This window comes from Mandrillus leucophaeus, unplaced genomic scaffold, assembly GCF_000951045.1.
Source record: "Mandrillus leucophaeus isolate KB7577 unplaced genomic scaffold, Mleu.le_1.0 Scaffold240, whole genome shotgun sequence".
NCBI lineage: Eukaryota > Metazoa > Chordata > Mammalia > Primates > Cercopithecidae > Mandrillus > Mandrillus leucophaeus.
In genome coordinates this window covers 1,476,715-1,488,676 of record NW_012102477.1, presented here as the reverse complement: position 1 = coordinate 1,488,676, position 11,962 = coordinate 1,476,715, and the positions used below count along the sequence as shown (strand labels likewise).

General features: G+C 58.7%; 3 protein-coding genes across 10 annotated transcripts in view; 1 reads left to right on the top strand and 2 right to left on the bottom strand.

Annotated features, from left to right (window-relative positions):
- Nucleotides 1-130: 130 nt before the first annotated feature.
- On the bottom strand, nt 131-2,049 carry HCFC1R1 (host cell factor C1 regulator 1 (XPO1 dependent)). Of its 6 annotated transcripts, XM_011982606.1 has the most exons (5): nt 1,685-1,790; nt 1,351-1,472; nt 978-1,034; nt 737-865; nt 131-502 (listed from the first exon to the last, which is right to left on the bottom strand). In XM_011982606.1, the coding sequence occupies exons 2-5, from the start codon at nt 1,443-1,445 to the stop codon at nt 367-369; spliced, it is 417 nt and encodes a 138-aa protein (XP_011837996.1). In that variant the 5' UTR covers nt 1,446-1,472; nt 1,685-1,790; the 3' UTR covers nt 131-366. The 6 variants fall into 6 exon arrangements, with proteins under 6 accessions (XP_011837996.1, XP_011837995.1, XP_011837999.1 ...); XM_011982605.1 differs by having other exon boundaries at nt 1,351-2,049; XM_011982609.1 differs by lacking the exon at nt 978-1,034.
- Nucleotides 1,523-5,228, top strand: THOC6 (THO complex 6 homolog (Drosophila)). 3 transcript variants are annotated; one of them, XM_011982613.1, is made up of 13 exons: nt 1,535-1,869; nt 3,195-3,310; nt 3,412-3,476; nt 3,551-3,654; nt 3,739-3,776; nt 3,854-3,902; nt 4,005-4,076; nt 4,168-4,270; nt 4,356-4,405; nt 4,495-4,557; nt 4,654-4,764; nt 4,850-4,984; nt 5,061-5,228. In XM_011982613.1, the coding sequence occupies exons 1-13, from the start codon at nt 1,831-1,833 to the stop codon at nt 5,139-5,141; spliced, it is 1,026 nt and encodes a 341-aa protein (XP_011838003.1). In that variant the 5' UTR covers nt 1,535-1,830; the 3' UTR covers nt 5,142-5,228. The 3 variants fall into 3 exon arrangements, with proteins under 3 accessions (XP_011838004.1, XP_011838003.1, XP_011838002.1); XM_011982614.1 differs by lacking the exon at nt 4,850-4,984 and having other exon boundaries at nt 1,523-1,869; XM_011982612.1 differs by having other exon boundaries at nt 1,545-1,869; nt 4,654-5,216.
- Nucleotides 5,167-11,962, bottom strand: part of CCDC64B (coiled-coil domain containing 64B) — a 7,765-nt gene continuing 969 nt past the window's right edge. The window contains exons 2-9 of the mRNA XM_011982615.1: nt 8,380-8,595; nt 8,166-8,282; nt 7,918-8,064; nt 7,021-7,215; nt 6,756-6,905; nt 6,172-6,302; nt 5,820-5,940; nt 5,167-5,745 (exon numbers count right to left, since the gene is read on the bottom strand). Coding sequence (XP_011838005.1) covers nt 5,578-5,745; nt 5,820-5,940; nt 6,172-6,302; nt 6,756-6,905; nt 7,021-7,215; nt 7,918-8,064; nt 8,166-8,282; nt 8,380-8,595 — 1,245 coding nt within the window. The 3' untranslated portion in view covers nt 5,167-5,577. The remainder of the gene's footprint in view (nt 5,746-5,819; nt 5,941-6,171; nt 6,303-6,755; nt 6,906-7,020; nt 7,216-7,917; nt 8,065-8,165; nt 8,283-8,379; nt 8,596-11,962) is intronic.

Below are 11,962 nucleotides of genomic sequence, written 5' to 3'. Positions count from 1 at the left end.
TGGAACTCAGCCGGCCAGGACCTGGCTGGCCCTAACAGTTTTCCAGGGAAGATCTTGAGGAGAAACCCCAGCATCCTGCACCTCTCCCCTCTCCACCATCCCCAAAAGCCCCAGGTTCTAGACTGAAGCCTTCCTTTGCTCAGCAATCTTTATTCAGTTCTTCTTGGGGGTGGGATGCCTCCCTTCCCATGCTCCCACCCCTCCCATCCCAGAGCTCCGTTGGGCTCAGTGTCCTCTGTTGAGGGAAGGTCTTGGTGCCCAGATGCCTGGTCTGCAGGAGAGGGAGGAACCTTGTCCCTTTGCAGGAATCGCTGGTCTCTTCTGTTGTGGGGAAGAAGGAAGGTGGGAGGGGCAGTCCACCAGCACTCAGAGCTCCGTTATGTCTCCAGCTGGGGTTGCAGGGTAGGGGGGACTGGGGGTGTCCCCCAGCCTCAGCAGACGGAGGGCCTCGGGGATGAGGCTGCCAGGGTAGCGCCAGAGAAGCAGCTCAGAGCAAGGGCTTCTAGAAGAAGAAATGACTGTCAGGGCATGGGGCTAAGGCTGGCCTAGCTGAGCACCTCCCACCAGGTCCAGGTCCCCAGGGACTCCTGGGTTCCCAGCACTTTCCAAAGAGCCAAGATGAGAAACAACCCAGAGGTCAGCTAGAGCTAAAAATGGCACGATGAGGCAGGGCCTGAGGTCAGCTGCGAGGACTGCCTGTGATTCTGCAGAAGGCCTGGCCAGTGGAGGAGCCTACCTGAGTGGGGGCAGGGCTTGGGGGAAGGCCATGGGGGGGCTGCAGTAGGGGTGGTCATTGTGCAGGCTGAGTTGAGAGAAGTGGGTGGCCATGTTCTCCTCAGACAGAAACTGCTTGCGCAGAGGCTCCCTGGGGAGAGATGGGAGAGAGGCAGGCTGGGATATTGAGACAGGAGGCAGCCTGTTGGGGACCAGAGGTGACAGAGCTCTCGTTGGGAGTCCCTCCCTGCCCCCAAACTCACTGCTCCTCCTCCAGGCGCCGCTTGGTGCTCATGGGCACAGCTCCTCGGAGAGGGGAGCTGGGAAAAAAAGAGAGCCTGGTGCACCCCACCCTCTTGGCCCCTTCCCAAGGATATGCCCGCCTGAGCCTGCAGCATCAGCCAGGAGCCCCAAACCCATTACTGTCTCAGCTGGTGCTGGTCCCCCCTCTCCTGGGCCATCCAGCAGCGTACTTCGGAAGTCTGGACCCTGAACTGCAGCCCCAATACCATCTCAGCTCACGCCTAAGCCCCACCGATTCGCCCCACCCCGTGTTCATCCTGCAGACCAGCCCTGAGCACCCAGCCAAAGCTCCTGCGGCCCTTGGTCAGGCCCACCCTGGTCCCCCACACGCACCTGGCGTCCAGGCCCCGAGTCACCCCCAAGGCGGCCCTCGGGAGGCGCTGGGCCCCACCCTGGGGGCCTCGCTCCAAGGGCTGCTGAAGGATCATTGGGTTTTGGGGTCCTGCGGGTGGGATCTGGGTGACAGGGGAGGAGTCTCTGAGGGCGTGGCCCAGCGAGGATGGGCGTGGCTTTAGGCGGGCACAGCGGCGAGGTTCTGCGCGGGCGCGGAAGAAGGGCGGCGCGTGGCGGAAGGCAGGCTTGCTCCGCGGGGTGGGGGAGGGTATCCGGCTTAGCGGGGCTGCGGTGGACACCACTTCTTAATGTCGGGGGTCTTCGCGGCGCTCACCTCGGCTCCTGGGGTTCAGGACGGTACGCAGCAGCCACCTTCGCGCCGAAGGCAGTAGGGCGCCACGGAGAGGAACCGCTGTAGGCACGTAAGGCCTCGTGAAGTTGCGTCGCACGCGGAGCACTGTGGGACTTGTAGTTCTGGAGATGGAGCGAGCTGTGCCGCTGGCGGTACCGCTGGGTCAGGTGAGACGGACGTGGTGCGCGTTGCCTTCTGGGATTTGTAGTCCATTCATGGCTGGGACGGGGCGGGCAGGGAATTGTGCCCTTTGAGTCCTGTTTTGCCTGGGCTATTTGTGGAACTCAGACGCTGACCGGGGGGCAGGAGAGTAACCCAGAAGTGCCTCAGGGGCTTAACGCAAGTCAGAGAGTAGGGATTATAAATCAGTACGTTTTTCTATGTTGGGGTAGTGGAGCCCCCCCTTTTTTTTTTTTAATTTTCTAGTTCCTGCAAAGCACTTTTTTTTTTTTTTGAGACGGAGTCTCACTCTGTCAACTAGGCTAGAGTGCAGTGGCACGATCTCAGCTCATTGCAACTTCCGCCTCCTGGGTTCAAGCGATTCTCCTGCCTCAGTTTCCTGAGTAGCTGGGACTACAGGCGTGTGCCACCATGCCCAGCTAATTTTGTGTTTTTAGTAGAGACAGGGTTTCACCATGTTGACCAGGCTGGTCTCGAACTCCTGACCTCAGGTGATCCTCCCGCCTCAGCCTCCCAAAGTGCTGGCATTACAGGTGTGAGTCACCATGCCTGGCCACATTTTTTTTTTTTTTTTTTTTTGAGATGAAGTTTCACTCTTGTTGCCCAGGCTGGAGTGCAGTGGCTCCATCTTGGTTCACCACAGCCTCCGCCTCCCAGATTCAAGCAGTTCTCCTGCCTCAGTCTCCCAAGTAGCTGAGATTACAGGCATGCGCCACCACTCCCAGCTCATTTTGTATTTTTAGTAGAGATGGGTTTCTCCATGTTGGTCAGGCTGGTCTGGAACTCCAGACCTCAGGTGATCCGCCCACCTCGGCCTCCCAAAGTGCTGGGATTACAGGCGTGAGCCACTGCGCCCGGCCCCACATTTTTAAATTTTTTGTTGAGACGGAGTCTCACTATTTTGACCAGGCTGCTCTCGAACTCCTGGCCTCCCCAAGCGGTGGATGACAGGCATGAGCCACCACACCTGGCTTCAGCACTGAGTGACAGCCCCATGGAAAGCTCTTGTCTATACACTAGCTCATCTAATTGTGATGGAATCTTCTGTGAGCTCCACTTGACAGTTGAGGAAGCTGGTAGGAGAGTGCTGGGTGCTTGCTCAGAGGTCCCTGAGGCATCACCTCGACTCGCCCCTTCTTCAGTGTCTTCTTGGAGCCGCCCATGGGACTGCATGGGCAAGTGCTGGCTTGGGGCCGGGCCGCCTCAAAAGAGGGCTGAGAAGTCAGGACAGTGGGAGGCCTGGCAGGTGTTGGGGGAAGCAGGAAGGAGTCTGTGGATGGGAGGTTTCATACATCCCAGTTCTTCCCTGCAGACAGAGGTGTTCCAGGCCTTGCAGCGGCTCCATATGACCATCTTCTCCCAGAGCGTCTCACCGTGTGGGAAGTTTCTGGCGGCTGGCAACAATTATGGGCAGATTGCCATCTTCAGGTACCCTCTGCCGCTGTCCACCCATTAGCCCTGGCACTTGGCCCTCATGGGACGGATGCCCCTGTTTCTGACTCCTGGGTCCCCTCCGCTGTCCCCTGCAGCTTGTCCGCTGCTTTGAGCTCCGAAGCCAAAGAGGAAAGTAAGAAGCCGGTGGTGACTTTCCAAGGTGGGTATAGCTGTGGAGTCTGGCTTCGGGACTTTGGGTGGAATTGGGCAACTCAGTTCTGCATTTCTCTTTAGCCCATGATGGGCCTGTCTATAGCATGGTCTCCACCGATCGACATCTGCTTAGTGCTGGGGATGGGGAGGTGAAGGCCTGGCTTTGGGCGGAGATGCTCAAGAAGGTAAGGAGTTGAGCTCGGGAAAGGGCTGGGGTGCCGGGACCCAGAGAGAGCCTTTGAGGTCAACTGGTATTTTCCCTTTTGAAGGGGTGTAAGGAGCTGTGGCATCGTCAGCCTCCATACAGGTGAGCCAGGGCCACATGGATAGAGGGGGCATCGGGGTGAAGTGACTTCCTCACTGACCCTGCCTTGCCTTCCCCAGGACCAGCCTGGAAGTGCCCGAGATCAATGCTCTGCTGCTGGTCCCCAAGGTCTGAGCCCCATGTGACTGTTCTTGTCCAAACTTTGATCCTTCACCCTCTGCCTACCCTGATTTGACATTGACTTCCTGCCTCACCCTGCTCCCTCCACAGGAGAACTCCCTCATCCTGGCTGGGGGAGACTGTCAGTTGCACACTATGGATCTTGAAACTGGGACTTTCACGGTGAGCAGGGTCTTGGAGCCCTAGAGCAGGTCCAGGCCAGGGAGAGGCACTCTTCCTAGGTCTCCTCCTGACATCGCCCCTCTACATGCAGCGGGTCCTCCGGGGCCACACAGACTACATCCATTGCCTGGCACTGCGGGAAAGGAGCCCAGAGGTGCTGTCAGGTGGCGAGGACGGAGCTGTTCGACTTTGGGGTAAGGAGGTGGCTGGCTGGAGGGCAAGATGGCAGTGAAGGAGGCTGAGGTGAATGGGGCACCACTCACAGTTCTTTCCCCGCAGACCTGCGCACAGCCAAGGAGGTCCAGACGATCGAGGTCTATAAGCACGAGGTGAGGGTCTGTCCATGGCCATTGTCCTCTTCCCCTCCCGCTCCTTGAATTCTGCATGTCTTCACCTCTCTCCCTCCCCCGCCGCCCAGGAGTGTTCAAGGCCCCACAATGGGCGCTGGATCGGATGCTTGGCAACTGATTCCGACTGGATGGTGAGCTGGGCAGACTGTGGGATTGGATGGCAGCTCTGGGCCCTGGCAGCTGTGGGCCTGTAGTTCACAGCTGGGGACTCCCACCTTTCTGTCCAGGTCTGTGGAGGGGGCCCAGCCCTCACCCTCTGGCACCTCCGATCCTCCACACCTACCACTGTCTTCCCCATCCGGGCGCCACAGAAGCATGTCACCTTCTACCAGGACCTAGTGAGTCCCTCTCTCTCACTTCTGCCACCCCCACTGACTCTTCCCTTCAGTTGTGACCCCCGAGCACCTTCCCTGTCCTCTGCAGATTCTGTCGGCTGGCCAGGGCCGCTGTGTCAACCAGTGGCAGCTGAGCGGGGAGCTGAAGGCCCAGGTGCCTGGCTCCTCCCCAGGGCTGCTCAGCCTCAGCCTCAACCAGCAGCCCGCTGCGCCCGAGTGCAAGGTGGGTCTGGCAGGGGCCATGGGGTGGCTGGGAGGCAGGGGTGTGGGCAGGCCAGTCATGCCCCTCTTTCCTCCAGGTCCTGACAGCTGCAGGTAACAGCTGCCGGGTGGATGTCTTCACCAACCTGGGCTACCGAGCCTTCTCCCTGTCCTTCTGACCTCCGACGACACCCCCAGTCAGCCCAGGGTTTTAGAGTGTTTTTCATTTTCTTTTTTACAATAAAGTTTCAGGCTTTTTTTCCATGCTCTTTCTTTCCACGAATGGAGGCCAAATCGGTGGAGTGATTTATATATTACTCTGTCCCATCTTGATACATAAATACCCAGCCCCATCCCTGCCCTAGAAAAGATAGACCTATATTGATTCGGAAAATAGCTCTGTTCACCTGCCCCTGCCACCCACCAGGGGCTCCTGCCCCACAAAGCTGGCCCCTGTTCCGGATGAGCCCCTGCTCCCGATGAGCCCTTGCCCAGCATCCTGGGGTGGGGAGGGCATCAGCTCCTTTTGGAAGACAATCCAGGCCCTGTCGCTTAATTGGCCAGAAGAGGAAAGTGAGCCCCTAAGCAGGCAAGGGCAGCCCCTGGGCCCAGCCGTCAGGTCCTTCGGAAGAGGTTGCTGAGAAAGCCACCGGCGGGCCCGGGGCCCAGGCGCAGAGAGAAGCGGGGCGCGGCACGGCGCGGGGTCGACGACGACGCGGCGGCGTTCAGTTCCTTCTGGCGCTGTGAGCGCAGCTGCTGCCCGATCACCACCTGCATGTCGTCCTGCGGGAGGCCGTGGTCGGCTCAGCACCGGTCCCGCCCCCTGCCCTCCTCCGCACACGGACCCCGCCCCTCACCTGCCAGGCCTCCAGCTCCTGCGTGAGCGCCACCTTCTGGCGGATGGCGCGCAGCAGCTCCCGGGACAGGGAGTCTCGCTCCAGCGAGACGCGGTTGAGCTCCAGGGACAGCTCCAGGGCCCTAGGCGGGGAGGGGCGGACGACGCGTTTGTGGGCGCTAGGGCTTCAAGGAGCCGGGGTGGCGGGGGAATTCTGGACCCGAACGGGAGGAGGGCTGCCAACACCTAGATCAAGGAGGTCAGTGGGCCCCTGGGTGGGAGTGGGGATCATTATAACCCGTATCAGAAGAGGAATCAGGAGCCCAGGAGGGCCCAGAGGGCGCTGGGGTGGTGGTGGATGGCTTGAGGCTTACTTGTTCACGGCCTCGTCCCGGTCTGAGAGGGCACTGTGCAGGGCCTCCCCAGGGTCTTCCTGCGCCCGCAGCTCCTTCTGCCTCTGCAGCTCTTCCCGCAGGGACTGCAGCTCTGCCTGCTGCAGCGAGATCTGTGAGCAGAGGAGGGGCCGTGCGGCAGATGAGCCAATGGGCCTTTCAGTCCCTGCTTCTCCCAGCAGCCCCGACTCTGGCTTTCCCCAGCCCTCCTCTGCCTGCGACAGACACCCCAGGCAGCTGTAGCCCTGTGCTGGAGACTCCAAGATGAGCCCTCTGAGACCCTCAGGCTGGTGCAGGGTGGGGTGGAGCAGGGCTAGTAGGAGTGGTATAACCCTGCAGGAGGGATGCAGGGAGAAGCATTGGAAGTGGAACTAAGCGGGGAGGTGCTGTCTAGGAAGTCTTCCTGGAGGAGGTGGCATGCAGGCTGGCTCTCGAAGTAAGTTTGTTGAGATGAAGACCGATCCAGGTATAGAGAGCTTAGTGGGCAAAGGCTGGGAAGTGGACATGGGAGACAGAAACTGACAGCTAGAGGGGCCCTGCATCCAGCACAGTGCCCTCTCCCCCACCTCATCTTGCAGCTTGGCCACTTCCGCCTCCTTCTCCTCCAGCATCTCCGCTGGGCTGAGGGATGTTCGCTTCTTGGGGGGCTCTAAGCTCTCTTCCGGGGGTGAAGGCTGGGGACTGGATGCCTCTCGGGTCTTTGGGGACCGGGTGGTCTGTGGGCCAAAGAAATGGGTTAGTGGTGTGGAGTCTATTAGGGAAAGGAGGAAAGGCAGAGCCTGCGACCCTCTTGATGGCACAGGTAAGGGGGCTGAGGGCCCACGAGCTCACCGGGGTGTCTCCGCGTGCTTCGGCGCTCTGGCCCTGGTCGCCGTCCTCGAGGCTGTGGGCCAGTTCTGACTGCAACGAGGCACCCGACACGTCGGCGTCCTGGAGGCGTGACTCCTCCTCCAGTTCGGAGACGCGCCGCTGCAGCCTCCGCAGCGCGCTCAGCGCCTCCTCGGCCTCGGACCGTGCGCGTTCCAGCTGTGGACGGTCCCGCAGACGGAAGCGCAGGTGGTCAGCGGGACGCACCCAGCGCCGGCATCCCGCGGCAGGTCCACGCGGGGGCGCCGTGGAGGGCCCCGCACCCCATCGGCCCAGGCTGTTCCCGTTCCTGGATCGCTGGGCGCCTTGGGCCATGCACCTCCCTCAGCAGACACACAATTTCCTCGCCTATAAAGCAGGGCCCCACCTCGAAGAGCCCTATTCCCTCCCCTGCCCAGTCTACCTCCTCATTCACTAATTGTTTCATGCAGCATTTATCGGTGCTACTGAGGCTGCTTGTCCCACAGTAGCAAAAAGGGGCACTGGGATGTGAAGGCAGGCAAGCTGACCCCAAAGTGCAGACTCCTTTGATCTCTAACATCAGACCCCGCGTCCTCTTTTCATTTCTTTTTCTCCATCTCCATTGCCCAGCCATGGTCTAGTGGCTGTCATTCCTGGCCTGAGCTCTGGCATCAGCCCCCTCCCTGCCCTTTCAGCTGCCAGGCTCTGATGTATTCTAAGAGCATGCCTCCCCTGCTTAACAGCCTTCCGTGGCTCCCACTTGCCCATGGGCTAATGCCCATGCTCTTGTGGGCCAGCCTCTGGACCTCCCAGTGATCCAGCTCTGGCCTCATCTCCCAGAAAACCCTGAAGCCATTGCTAAGGGTCCAGGCAGTTGTATCCCCTAGCCCTGCAGGTCACCTCCAGGTTGTGCTCCCGCCTCTCCCGCCTCAGCAGCAGCAACTCCTCGTGCGTGGTCTGCAGTCGGCCCTGGCCCTTCTCCACCTCCTCACGCAGGCCTCGGATCTGGGCCTCCAGGTCCTGCCGGCGGCTCTGCAGCATCTGGTTCTGGGGAAAGGCCTGAGAGCTGGGGAGGGGGGCAGCCCCCTCCCAGCCCCCGGCCCGGCTTTTTTGTCTCAGACAATCCCCCAGCCCCAGCTGAAACTCACTTCCCCCTGCAGACTCTCCAGCCGCGTCCTCAGCTCTGCCCCAGCCAGTGCCTGAGCCTGACACTGTCCCCGAAGGGTGTCCAGTTCCCTCTGAAGTTCCTGCTCAGTCTGGGAGGCCTGAGGAGGTGGAAAGGGGGGCAGAGCAGCCTCAGCACCATGCCCAATGCACCCACTCCCCACTGGGGACCAAGGCGTCCTCCTCCACCTTGTCCACCTGAGCCAGCTGCTGGCTGAGCCGGAGGTTCTGCTCGCTGAGCTCGCTGAGGGCTCGTGCCCGTTCTCGCCCACTGTCCTGCTGCTCCGAGCGCTGCTCCCCGAGCTGGGCCCGCAGGGCCTCCACGTCCCCCTCCAGCTCCACGGCCCTGGCCTCCCACTCGGCTCCTCGGGCTGCCAGGCCTCGCCGGAGCTCATGGTTCTCCTGCTGGAGCCGCTGTAGGGGCCAGGGCAGAGGGACAGAGGCAGAGAGGCACCGATGAGACTGGACAGGCACAGAGAGATGGGGATGGAGGGACAGACACCTAGGGAGAAAGCCTAAGGGGGCCTTGTGTCCAAGATAGACACAAAAGCAAGGGAGAATGAGGGAGGAAGAATGAGCAAGACCCAGAGATTTAGAGGGAAGGTTCCGGGCAGACAGGACACGTGGGCCCAGGGCAAGGGTGGGGATGGGGCTCTCTGATGACCACTCACCTCCAGATGTTGCCTGGGCTTCTGGACCCGAGGTCGCAAGCGCCGTTTTTGGCGCCTGAGTCTGGCAGAGTTCAAGCCCCGGCCCATGGCAGCACACACCTGCTGTGTCCCAGGGGCTCTGGAGGCCTGGACTCTGCCCAGCCCCCTCCCCAGCTCCTGCTAGCCAGTTCCCTCTAATTAACCCTGGTCAGCCCCGCCCCGGCCCCAAAACCTGTCTGACCAGCGGGGGAACGCCCTGGCACACCCAGATGCCCAGCGTGGGGAAGCAGATGCGTCGGGGGTTAACCTCTGGCCCACTCTCTCTAGGCCCTCAAAGCGGGATGGGCTTGGACGAAGGTGACAATTGCCACAGCTACTGCAGTGACTGGCAGGTACCCTGCATTAGGGGTTTATCCGCATTACTTCATTTCATCCACTAGAGGGAGAATCACTAACGTCCTGGGTTTAGATGAAACTGAAGCTCATAGTTGCTAAGTGCCTTGCCTAAGGACACACAGTCATTTATTTTTGTTTTTATTATTTATTATTATTTTGTTGAGACAGATCTTCACTCTTTTGCCCAGGCTGGAGTGCAGTGGAACAATCTCGGCCCATGGCAATGTCCGCCTCCCAAGTTCAAGAGATCCTCCTGCCTCAGCCTCCCAAGTAGCTAAGATTACAGGTGTGCACCACCTTGCCTGGCAAATTTTTTTTGTTTTCTTAGTAGGGATGGGGTTTCACCATGTTGGCCAGGCTGGTCTTGAACTCCTGGTCTCAAACAATCCACCCTCCTGGGCCTCCCAAAGTGCTGGGATTACAGGCGTGAGCCACCATGCCCACACAATAACTTCACAAAGCAGGGATGCCAACTCAGGCAGCAGAACTTTTAACCAAATCCTGTAGGGACAATACAGCTTCAGGATTAAGCTGTCAGGTTCAAGGTCACATTGTCCTGGCTGATATTCGGCTCTGCTGATGCCTTGTGGCCTGGACACAATATCTCTAAGTCCATTCACCCACACTACTATCAATCCTCCCATATTTCCTGAGCTCCGCTTGTTCTGGGGTCTGCTGTCAGCGGCACATGAGACCACCAAGTTCACTGCTTCAAGTAGCTTAGAGTCCAGAGGGCATGGACACATGCCGGAGCCAGGTAATTTCAGGGGGACAGTAAGGGCTGCAAAGAGACGCAGGAAGTGATGGAGAGTAAGGAGTGGGGTGGGGGTGGAGGGTCCTTCAAGGAGGATGTCGTGTGTGAGTTGACTTCTGCAGGACAAGAAGAGCCACCAGAAAGAAGGCTAGGCATTAAGGGACAGCAAGTGCAAAGTTCCTGAGGGAACAAGCGTGAGTTCTTGGAGGAACTGAAAAGAACCCTCATTGTCGGGGAGAGGGTGGATCGGCTGCCCTTCTTGGAGGAAGGGAGAAAGGGGTGGTGTTGCTGTGGTGAGGTCAGGGAGGAGCCCAGCTCGCCGGGACTTTTAGGCTCTGGGGAAGAGTTTCGGTTTCATTCTAAGTGTGAGGGGGAGATTCTGGTTGAGGAGTGAAATGATGTGATTTGCAGCTTTTGAAAATTCCGGGCTGTCCCTTAGAGAATGGGCTCCAGGGGTCAAAGGTGGAAGCTGGGGGCTGGGCGCAGTGGCTCATACCTATAATCCCAGCACTTTTGGAGGTTGAGGCAAGTGGATCACCTGAGGTCAGGAAGTCGAGACCAGCCTGGCCAACATGGTAAAAACCCGTCTCTACTAAAAATACGAAAATTATCTGGGCTTGGTGGCACACACCTGTAATCCCAGCTACTCGGGAGGCTGAGGTGAAAGAATCACTTGAACCCAGGAAGCAGAGGTTGCAGTGAGCTGAGATCGCACCACTGCACTCCAGCCCGGGCAACAGAGTGACACTCTATCTAAAAAATAATAAGAAGAAAAGAGTGGAAGCTGGGGACTCAGGAGCAGGTGGCTGGAGTGTCTGGGGCAGAGGTGATGGAGGCTGTGATCTGTGATCAGCTTGGAGGCTGCAGAGCCAACAAGTGGGTGGTTGGAGTCTAGTCTAGAAGAATCAAAAGGGCTTGTGGATATTGGGGGGAATTTGTACATTCAAGAAAGTTTGAGCGCATTGACTCACACCTGTAATCCCAACACTTTGGGAGGCTGAGGCAGGTGGTTTGGTTGAGCCCGGGAGTTTGAGACCAGCCTGGGCAACATGGTGAGACCCCATCTCTACAACAAATGCAAAAATTAGCCAGGTATGGTGGTGCATGTGTGCCTGTAGTCCCAACTACTCAGGAGGCTGAGATGGGAGGATTGCTTGAGCTCATGAGGTTGAGGTTCCAGTGAGCTATGATTGCACCACTGCACTACAGCCTGGGTGACAGAGGGAGCCCGTGTCTTGCCAAAAAAAAAAAAAAAAAAAGGCCAAGGAGGTGCACAGGCCCTGGTCCTCAAGTGGGAAGGCAAGGATGGGGACAGCAGGTGACGTGGGCATGGAATCAAGTGTGTAGAATCAAGTGCCACTTGTGTTGAGATGCCCACTAGGTGGCCTGGTGGAGAGGGTTAGCTACCCAGGTCAGGCTCAGGGCAGTGGCTGGGGCCAGTGCAGCAGATGAAGGAGGGTGTTCAGGAGACCAGATGTGAGCCCCAGAGCAAGAATTTGGCCAAAAATAGAACCTGGGTAGAGGAAACTGTTCCTGCCTCATTGGGCTGGGCAAGAATCAATGGAGAGTCATGGAAAGCACTCAGCCCAGTGCCAGGCAGGGTGTAGACACCCATGACTGTTGCCTGGTGTTCTGTGATACTGCTGAGGAGCTAGACACAAGATCCAGAGAGGGCCAGCAGCTGACCCAGGGTCACACAGCTGGACAAGGGTCTGAATCCAGTTTTTTATTTTTTATTTTTTATTTTTTCTGAGACGGAGTCTCACTCTGTTACCCAGGCTGGAGAGCAGTGGCATGATCTTGGCTCATAGCAACCTCTGCCTCCCAGGTTCAAGTGATTCTCCTGCCTCAGTCTCCCAAGTAGCCGGGACTACAGGTACACCCCATCATGCCTGGCTAATTTTTTTTTGTATTTTTAGTAGAGACGGGGTTTCACCATGTTGGCCAGGCTGGTCTCAAACTCCTGACCTCAAGTGATCCA